Source organism: Epinephelus moara, chromosome 9, assembly GCF_006386435.1.
Source record: "Epinephelus moara isolate mb chromosome 9, YSFRI_EMoa_1.0, whole genome shotgun sequence".
Taxonomy (NCBI): domain Eukaryota; kingdom Metazoa; phylum Chordata; class Actinopteri; order Perciformes; family Serranidae; genus Epinephelus; species Epinephelus moara.
The window spans coordinates 39083442-39094084 of NC_065514.1; the positions used below are offsets into that span (position 1 = coordinate 39083442).

The 10643-nt window shown below is 42.1% G+C and overlaps 1 protein-coding gene across 2 annotated transcripts in view; it reads left to right on the forward strand.

Moving 5' to 3' along the window:
• Window positions 1–10643, forward strand: part of lmnb1 (lamin B1) — a 69533-nt gene that overhangs the window by 31577 nt on the left and 27313 nt on the right. For both annotated transcript variants that reach the window (XM_050052807.1, XM_050052809.1), the window contains exons 2-4: window positions 2733–2889; window positions 3171–3296; window positions 6341–6511. In XM_050052807.1, the coding sequence (XP_049908764.1) occupies window positions 2733–2889; window positions 3171–3296; window positions 6341–6511 (454 nt within the window). The remainder of the gene's footprint in view (window positions 1–2732; window positions 2890–3170; window positions 3297–6340; window positions 6512–10643) is intronic.

Genomic DNA, 10643 nt, shown 5'->3' on the forward strand with positions numbered 1-10643 from the left:
CCAAGCTCGCAGTGTCCGAATATACGGAACTGCGAGCAGACCTCCACGGGCTGATGATGCAAAGGTAGCCTGGGAGAAGGTCACCACAATTGTAAGTCAATGATGCGTTTCTCTCGTGCGCGCGCTCTCTCTTTCTCTCTCGCAGTCTCACTCCGTTTCTTTTCTTTTGACTTTTCTAAGATGACAGATGCTGAATATATACTCCTGTCTGATGCTGTGGCTGTTTGTGGTTGGCTGAGAGGGATGTGAACTCACTAGTTTGGAGCTGTTTAATCAAATCAGGTTGGGTTTCCATTACGCGTGCCAAACGTGCCAAACGTGCCAATCCCCTTTGATCTGACATCAGATGTGACGGGACAGTCGATAGAGATACATTTATGTGCTGATTGCAGATAGTTGCATTGAATAGTGGTTTTGTGGCTATTTATTGCATTGTTAATGTGCCTGATATTCTGGAGACCTGCCTGTGAGGTTTTGGTGACGTGTGCGCACTGTCCGCCGGTCAGCCAAACTTCGGCTAACACCGGCTGCGCTCCGTCTGCGCTCCGTCTGCGATGACAGTGAACCTGGTTTCAGATGGCGAGCTTTTAGCACACCTTCGGCGAAGCCTTTTGGCACGAAACTGTCACTGCGCCAAGCTGGATCTGTCGACACCTCCCCCTGCTGCGCCACCACACCCATCTCAGCGCACCTCGGGTTGCGCTGCTCGAAACTAGCTCTGCACGGGGTTCGCCACCCTGCGCTGCGCCGGGAAACTAGAGCCCTTTGACTTATTTCCACCCAGCCGACAGTGGGACTTAGATTCATTGTGCCGACAGTGGCTTGGAAAACCGCCCATAAGAGGGAAGGCGGCTGGAGTTCCTCCAACATTTGCGGTTAGATTATCATATTTTTTTACTGACAAAAATATAGGCTGCTTCGGCTGATTTGTTTTATGCACACATGTGACCCTAAATATTTTTTACAGTTCGCACACACATATTTTTAGTGGAGTGAAACGCTCCCACTGTCGAGCGCTGGATCTGACAGCCTGAGCACATCGGCACAAAACGATACGGCGGTCGAGATATTATTTATGAGAAGTCAATACTTTCGGCAGCCTAAATCTTTTATTTAGAAACTATGGCGGGTCAAATTAAACTATGGCGGACCGCCATAGTTTCGTTAATTAATGGGAAACACTGCTATGCAAATAGATACTCTTTTAGAATGACTTTTTATGATGAATGTGAATGGCGGACTGATTCACTGGATTAGATGTTTTTTAACTGACCGCCCTCAGAGGGTTTTTGTGAATGGGGTCTACTCAGATGAGCTGGTTTTAAATACTGGAGCGCCCCAGGGCTGTGTGCTGTCACCTCGGTTGTTTTCCATCTACATTAATGCCTTCGCTGTGAATGACAAAAATGTTCAACTGTTTAAATATGCAGATGACATGGCCTTGGTTGGGCTTATATCGGAAACTAACCCAACACACGAGGAAGCTTATTTTAGATATGTTTCGGAATTGCAGAACTGGTGCCAGGCCAGTTATTTGGAAATTAATGTGGCCAAAACAAAAGAACTTGTAGTACATACTAAGGGAGTTACTAATGTTACCCCTGTTGTGCTTAACAACCAGCCTGTGGAGGTTGTCGATCATTTTAAGTATTTGGGTACAATCATTGGTCGCACCTTGAGTTTTAATGAGCACTTGGATAGCATTTTTAAGAGAGCAAATCAGCGACTATTTTTAATTAGGAAATTGAAGAGCTTTGGTGTAAGCAGTCACATATTGGAAATGGCATACAGAGGTCTTGTGGAAGGCATCTTGCAGTTTAATATAGCTGCTTGGTATGGGAATCTAAATGTGAAGCAGAAAAACAAGCTTTCCTCAATTGTGAAAATTGCAGGGAAGGTGGTTGGTAAGCCACAACTTCAACTTGGTGAGCTGTTCAATGGGGCAGTTGTCAGGAAGGCCAGACAGATATCTGGGGATACTTCACACCCCTTACACTCACAGTTTGAACTGCATCCATCCGGCCGCAGATTCAGAGTCCTGAGGGCGAGCCGGAACATATATAAGAAATCTTTCATTCCACATGCCATACATGCTCTGAACATAACATGATTGTACCTGCTGTTGCTGTTTTTTATTTTATTTTTTTTGCTATTTGCACAACAACTTTACTCAACTTTACTTTTCTTTTCCTTTCTGTTGTGTGTCTTGATGAGTGTCTTGGCTTTGTCTTGTGTAGTTTGGTGTCTGGAGAGGCCAAAGACAAATTTCCACTACGGTGGATAATAAAGTTTTATCTATCTTTATCTATCTATCTATATTCATTTTTATTAGACATATGCATGTACACGTAATCAGTAAGACCGAGATGGTCACCACACACAGCCAGTAGAGAGAATCCCTCTTATTTGGAGTCTACAAGCACTTTAGCATTGGCTGTAGGTGCATCTGTACCTTTTATTAATGCAGCATACTGGAAAAAAACACACCACCCTCACACCACATGAAGATAAATTATAAATGTATGTCACCAAACGGTAACTAGATGTCAGGGTTCTAATTTTAGCAAACTGAGGTTACTGATGTAGCTTTTCATGTGACAGGTTTGCACCATTTGGTCTATTTGTCCTTTCTCAGCACTTCTGCTGTGGCTGCAGCAGGATTGCCATCTTTTCAGTTCAGTCACACGCTGTCATCCACATGCACTTACCATGCCTTGTCATCCTCCTCCTAGCTGCAACAAGAGGGACTCTGAGGCAGCAGGAGCCCAGGCGAAGCTGCTGGATTTGGAGGCTCAGATGAACTCCAAAGAGGCCATGCTGGCTACAGCGCTGTCTGAGAACAGAGGCCTGGAGGCCAAACTGGCTGACCTGCGAGAACAGCTGCAGGAGGTACAGCACTACTGTAACATGTATATTATGAGACTAGAAAGATATTTCTTTGACCATTTAAGGAGTGATGCAAAGAGGTCAACTGTGCTTGATAAAAACAAAAGTTTATTTTTGAATAGTATCCTCATTTTTCTGAATCTTGTACTTCAACTAAATGTTGATTGCCTCTCACGTTTTTATGGCTTTTTTTTTTCTCTTGAGCTCTTCTTGACTTCCTAAACTGTATCCATTAATCTATACTTATTCTCAAAGCAATACCTGTTGTTTTTGTGTGTTGTCAGCTGGATACAGGTCTTGCTCAGGCCAAGAAGCACCTTGCAGATGAGATGCTCCTGCGCATCGACTTAGAAAACCGCTGCCAGAGTCTGACAGAGGAAATGATCTTCCGTAAGAGCATGCAAGAGGAGGTCAGAGTTTGACATGTTATTAAAGCCTCAGTGTGTAAAAATGAGTAACAGTGACATCAGTGGTCAAATTCTAGATTGCAGCGCTCACTCACTCACCCCTCCCGTTGTGTAAGTGACAGTGGCCTCGTAGGACAAAAAGCCTTGCGCAGACAGCAGAGATGGCATCATCCACGAGTTTTTCGAGTTTTTCAGGAGTATCTAGCGACGAGGTAAATACTTATTTAGGAATCTAAACCATGTTACGATATGTTATAGCTTACCAGTGAGATATAGGTTATCTGTGAGATATATGTTAGGAGTGTTTTATTTCTAATTGTTTTGGTAACACGAGCAAACATTAGCACAGTAATGCTAAAATAACACGTTTTATGTGATAGTCATGGCACAGTGCGGAAAATATAGGTTGGTACGATTATAATATATGCCTTTCCAGAGTGTTCTTGCACAGGACACAGGGAGAGGAGGAAGAGGAAGAGGAAGAGGGAGAGGGAGAGGGAGAGGAGGAAGACCAGGGAGAGGAAGGGGGCGAGGGGGTAGAGACGGTGCAGGAACGGCCAAGTGAGGAGGTAGTATCTCGGCTACCCAGAGGGAAGAGGAGGAGGAGGAGAGGGTGGCAGCCTTAGCGGCAGCACGAGAGGAATCAACAGATTAGGCTGTAGGCTAGGCTAACCATTTAGCTGTAGCTCTGGGATAACGTTAACACGTAAACGTAGCCGTCACTCGAACTCGAAGGGAAAAGTAGTTGCAAACATGAAGCCAAAATGATTTTAAAATATCAGATTGAATTACCTGCCTAGCAAAAAGCAGGCAACCTCCGCATCCCTTGTGAAATCCTTCTCCTGCAGGAGTTCTTTCCACCTGGAATAAGCAACGCCGATATTCACTCGCGTTTTGTCCCATCCTCACTTATCTGATCTTTTTCTTTTATTTGGTGGCGTGGTTTCCCTCTTACGGGGCAAAACATATGTGTGGTCCTCCATTTAAAGTGCAACAGAATCATAAAAGTACAAAGCAGGTTCACGCAGAAGCGCCCCGGATTGCTCTTCACCTTAACCGTCTCCAGTGACGGCAAGTTCTAGGTAAACGCGAAAGGCGAAGCGCGTATATCCCTTTCAGCCACTGTATTCAAATATGGCGACGCAAGAGGGCAGCCTCCAGCAGACCTCGCCCTGCCTGTGTGTATATATAGAGAAATCATTCTAAGCCTATGAGAAAGCTTCCATTTGTATGTGAATTGCATTACACTTTAGTAAATATATATTTATGAAAACAATAGTTGATATTTGCTAATAAACAACCACGTAAATTACACATTGTAACTTTAAGGTTAATGATGCTGATGCAGAATCATTGTATGTCTTAGCAGGCTGTCTGACTGATTTATCAGTTGTCTGAATTCAAGTAGTTAATCTGCAGAATAGTGAACACGACTTTGATCATTCTCCACACTCTTTCTCGTCACATGTATTTTTGTTGTAGCTACTTTAGTGTTCACAAAGTTGGTGCAGTTGTGTGGTTCAAGTTTTTATAATAAAATAAAGCCATTACAGCCAAACACAGAATAAAGTGAACCAACAAGAAGACATTATAAGCACAATAAAGAGTGTACAAGCTGACAAAACAGAGAATCAAAAGAGAAGTAAAGGTTAAATAAGAAATAAAAAAATATGGTCTACCACAGTTACTTTCACTAATCATCTAAAAGATTCATTAGAACTGGAATAGAAAATATAATTCTCAAGGCGATTACTATCAAAACCAAATTTTTTAATCACTCCAGTTGGCTAAGCAGATGCCCTGTTTTCTCTTCTGCCTGTTGTTTGCCTTTGTTGTTAAAACTACTAATTAGCATGATTGAAGAAACAACATGCCTTGCATAACCACGGTATCCATTCTCAGCTGTTAATTACCATACATAGTTTATAGCCCAACCAAGGATATCAACTATGTACATTAGGGATGGGCGAGCCGCCATGCCTACGAGACCCCCCGCCGGACCTATGCCAGGCAAAAAATCATAAACAGACGGAGGCTCTCATCGCTCTCCAAAGCCTCGGCGGCTTCCCTTGAGGCCTCTGAGAACACTATGTCATTGAAAGACGGAGGTTTCGCTGAAAACTGAAGCCTGTAACCCCTGGCTGGCAACGGTTGTTAACACCCAGGGGTGAACTGCACATGCGCGCCATTCTTCCTCTTTGGCCTGGGGGATTCAAGCTCAAAACTGGGGCAGCTGTGCTGTCTTGCGGCGACAGTCTGCACTGCACTCATTTTCTCTCTTTTGAAATACTTAATTTTTTTGATGATCGAATAATGAATTTTGATCGTTTGCCCATCCCTAATGTACATACAATGCATCATCCCAAAATCTGAAAGTGCAGCAGAATTTATTTTTTTAGTATTATTATTATTATTATTTTTATATATATATATATATATATATATATATATATATATATACTTTATTGATCCGCAAGGGGAAATTCAATTTTTCACTCTGTTTGTCAATTACACACAGGTCCGAACACACACATGCACAAACTTGACCTATACATGCACTAAGTGGAGAGATGTCAGAGTGGGCTGCCCATGACAAGCGCTCTGAGCGGTTGGGGGGTTCGGTGCCTTGCTCAGGGGCACCTCGGCAGTGCCCAGGAGGTGAACTGGCACCTCTCCAGCTACCAGTCCACGCTCCATATTTTTCATTTTTCAATTGCAGCCATGACCAAAGTCTGCACAAGGTTAGGACTTTGGAGACTGCCCAGTCGATCCTGGCTGACCCACAACACCCTGTCCAAGGAGTTCCTTCTGTCCGTCAGCAGATACAGTCTACCAACTTGCAGGACCAGTAGACTTAATATTTAATGTGTCCATGCTTTCTGTGGCCTTTGAAATAGCTCAATGTGATCTTTATATTGTTTTGTATTTGTATAGATTGTTTAATGTTTGTCTGTTGGTTGTGTGATTCCTTCTGGCTGAACAACAGATTGCCCCTCAGGGAAAATAAAGGTATTCTTGATCCTTGCTGACTGTTTGCTGTGCTACAGGAAGTGAAGGAGGCCCGGCAGCGGTATGAGACCCGACTGGTGGAGGTGGACTCTGGACGGAAGGAGGAGTACGAATACAAACTGAGTCAGGCCCTGGCTGACATGAGGGCTCAGAATGAGGAGCAGATCAAGATCTACAAGGACAACATGGAGAGCACCTACACAGCCAAAGTATTAACACACACACTGTCAGCGCATACACTGTCTTGGTACATATTCCCCAATTACATAATCCATTGTGAAAGAGCTCACTAAAATAAAAAATAAAAAACCTGTCCGTACCTGCTGGGACAAGAGGAGTGATTTACAATCTAGTGCTGTAATCAACCAAAGAAAATCTTGGTTGACTGAAATTCTACCAACTCTTAAACCAATAGATTGGGTCTGTGCCTTATTTTCAGAATAACTAAATCACCACAGTGCACAGAGTGCAGTCTACCTGGTGGCACTGTGTGTCCACCAAAATAACTTGCCGAGGGCAAGTTATTAACTTAGTGGTTGGGCAAATGGAATGCCTCATGTGAAAAAAAAAAATGTCCACTGTAATGTTATCTGAAAATAAAAAACGCACTATCGCTTCAAGCATCCAGTTGAAATGCGTGCAAGCATTTGTCTCCCCACCAAAGCATTGAACAAGACTGTTGATAAAAATCCCACATACTGGACACTATAGAAGGTAACTCTGGGTTTGACGGTGTCCTATACAACAGTGTTTTCAACGTTAAATATCTCTGTAATGCTGCATGCAAGAGAGAGACTTACTATTTTTAGCCCAGTAGCTAACATTAGCCTTCGTGCTACTCCAACAAGGCCTCGGTTAGAGTTGGGCGGTATCCAAATTTTGATACCGTTAAACCTTCGCCACATTTTCCCGGGGAATACGGTATTACCGTGACTAATTAAAAATCACTTTAAAAGGCTCAGAGGGAGTCGCCAAAATGTCGGCTTGCGCCTATACCGTTCAGAAACAGAATAGCAAGCATTATGTAGGCCTAAGAATACTGAAAAAATAACAACAAAACATGTACAACATTAACAACTTTTATTAACAAATACACAAATACAGCCGTCAACCAAACAGAATGAAATAACAACAAATTGTCTGTGGGCTACAGTCCACTTTCAAAAAAGTAACAATAAATAACAATGGCAGTAACGAAAATGTGTGCTATACAGCGTATCCTCAGACCGCAACGGGTACTGTCCGATGGTTTATTTCTAGAACCTGTCAACATAAATCAAATAAATTAAAAGCACAGCTCTACAACATCCAGGGGTCTGTATCACGAAGCGAGATCAACCATTCCTGGGTTACCCAGACCTATCCTGGGTTGACTAACCCTAACAATGGCAATCAGGATAATCGGTATCACGACGCTGGACATCAACTCGGTAACTCAACCCAGGGTTGCTTTATCAAGAGCTGTGAACGCGCACGCAGCGGACCAATCACAATCATGAGAGAAGCACAGCGTCACTGAGCGTCCTCACTGAGCGTCCTCACAGAGCGCCGTATGTGAGGAAAAAAAAGTATTTCTCATGTGAGGATCAGAGATTAATTCTACTAAAATATGAGGAGGAGAAAAGCAACATTACAGAAAAGGCCAACACCGTGGCAGCTGCAGGAGGAGGAAACATGCGTGGCAACGCATAACGGGATGAATAATGTTTAGTTTTAGTTTAGATTAGTTTATTTGCACATAATGTTAAAAACAGACAGTATAAAATTTACAAGATTAAAAAAAGAAAAGTGCCGGAGAGGTTAGAAGCCACTAAAAGCTTATCAAAGAAATTCCCCTGTCAAAACATCAATGAAATCACATAATAGAGAAGAAAAAAAAACGGGTGAGGAAAGAAGAAATAGAGGAGGAGAGAGGGAAAAATCAAGACAAAACAAGGTAGCAAATAAAATGATGTGTAGGTTAAATTACTCATCACTGGTTCAAGTAGCTACAGTACCTGTACCTGTACATCTGACACTGATCACACCCTTGAATCCCATGAAATCAATGCTGCGCAGATGAATTGCGTGTATTACAATTATCGTCTAACATCATTGCGTCTGATAAATTGGTCTTCTTTGTCATAACGTTATATATGCTACAATAAAGCTTAAAGCTGACGCCACAATTAAATCATATCAACACCAAATTGATAGTCTGAATAAAATCATCCTGATATTGAGCTGTGTTAGAAATTAACAGCTGCGCAAAAATATACCTAGTCTCCCTCTTTAAAAAACAAAAAGGAAAATCCCTCAAACACCATGAAGTGTAGACATGATAGGCTACTTTCCACATTTCCAGCAGCAAAGCTGTCAATTAGGCCCATTATCTTTAACAGGGATCATTTCCTCCAACAAAACAAAATGTTGGCACTAATTAATGGTGCTATTAAGTGTCCGCAAATGATCAGTTTCTTTCTTATGAAGGGGTGGGATGACATTTCGACTTCTTTCCACTCCTTTTTGAACAATCTTTTCATTGTCTGTTGTTGTTGCTTTCTTTTCTTTTTTAATGTTCAAAATAAACTTTCAAATCAAAATCAATCAAATGAATTAAACTTCCCATCATGACTGGGCTGCATTTCTGTCAACAGAGTCATTTTTTTCCGAACAGCTGATTGGCCAGTGGGGTGGTGCTTTTTATAAGATCAGATTCAACCCTGAACTTACCCTGCTCCGGAGCAGGATAGCCGTTCAGAGTAAGTTACCATGGTGATCTACCCCGATAAGAACTGAACCGGCTTCATGAGACTGAAAACCCAGGGTTAACCCTGAAGTTACCTCACTAAGACATTAATCCTGCTTCATGATACAGGACCCAGTTCTAGGGCTTATCAAATAAGAAAAACAGAACAATAAATAACAAGCCATAACCGAAAATGGGCAATCCTATCCTGAGAAGCAACGGGAAATACTGTTTGTTGGTTTATTTTTAGAGCCTACCTTTAGTTTGGACTTGGAGAGGATGAACTTTCAAACCGTTTTGTTTGTCAGAACTAGGGCTCTAGTCTCCTGGTTGACTAGTCGATTTATTTGGTCGATATGCTCTAGTCCGACCAAATTCTCATTGGTCGAATAATTGCTGTGTTATTTTCATAAGGAGAAAAGTGCTACATCAATAGCTTTCCAGGATTAATCCATTATTTCCTGCGGTGGGGGGGACAGGCTAAGTTACCTGTGAAAATGGGGGTGTTTTCAAAACAACCCCGTTGTTGACAAAAAGTTGAACTCGCCCACCCTGACCTGTCAGTTTCTGTATACCGACAGCATTTCCCTCAGTGGAAACGAAGCTTGTGTTTACTTGTATTTCACAGATAAGAAACAATAAATTGTGAAGACAGTAAAGCCTCCACTAAATTAGCATTTTAAGTCTCGTGTGTGATCTATCCTTCAGGGATTTATACTTGAGGATTCATCCTGGCTTCATAGGAGACAAGGGAAAGATCGCTAGTTGCTAGGCTAATTTATACAATGTAAAATGCCATAGGCTGGTGCTAATAACGTTAGCATGTTGTATTTGCTTGGAAAACGTGTTTAGTATAAGACAGTTGTTTTGTCGGTGAATCTTGTGAGCTGTAATGGAGCTAAATTGTGTGACATTACCTTTGTTTAGTGTTGCTGTTGTCCCTGGTTTTATATGAGAGATGGAAAAGATCGCTAGAAGCTAGGCTAATTTATACAATGTAAAATGCCATAGGCTTGTGCTAATAACGATAGCATCTTGTATTAGTGGGGGGAATGTGTCCAGATAAAGACAAGTGTTTGTCTGTCAATTCTGCGATTTATAGTGAAGCCAATTTGTGTACTTGTGTTTGAAATTGTCTCTTTTAAGCCATATTTAATGTGTGTTTTGAATCAACTAAACTTTACAGCACTTAAACACAGTCCTCCACCACCGATTGACAATTTTGGCCACGGTGCTGAACACCCGCTCTGATGGAGAGCTTGTGGCACAAGTACTTTCGGGCAACCCTCCACATCAGAGGAAAACGCCTGGTTATCTCTGCTCCTGCTCACTCTGATGGCCACTGGACCTGCTGCTGCCTGCAGAAGTTGTGAAGTTGTGTATTTTTGAAACCAACTCACTTGATGCGTGGCTTGCCATCTTTTCTTCTCTTTCTCACATCTGAGCTGTCACGTGACAACGTCACATCCAAAAACTTTATCAAATGTCATCTCCCGACAACACACATCCAAAAACTTTATCAAATGTCATCTCCCGACAACAGTTAAGGGCAGTTATAAGAGAAACATAAAAGCCGACTATTAGTTTTAAATTGTAATAGTATTAAATTGAAA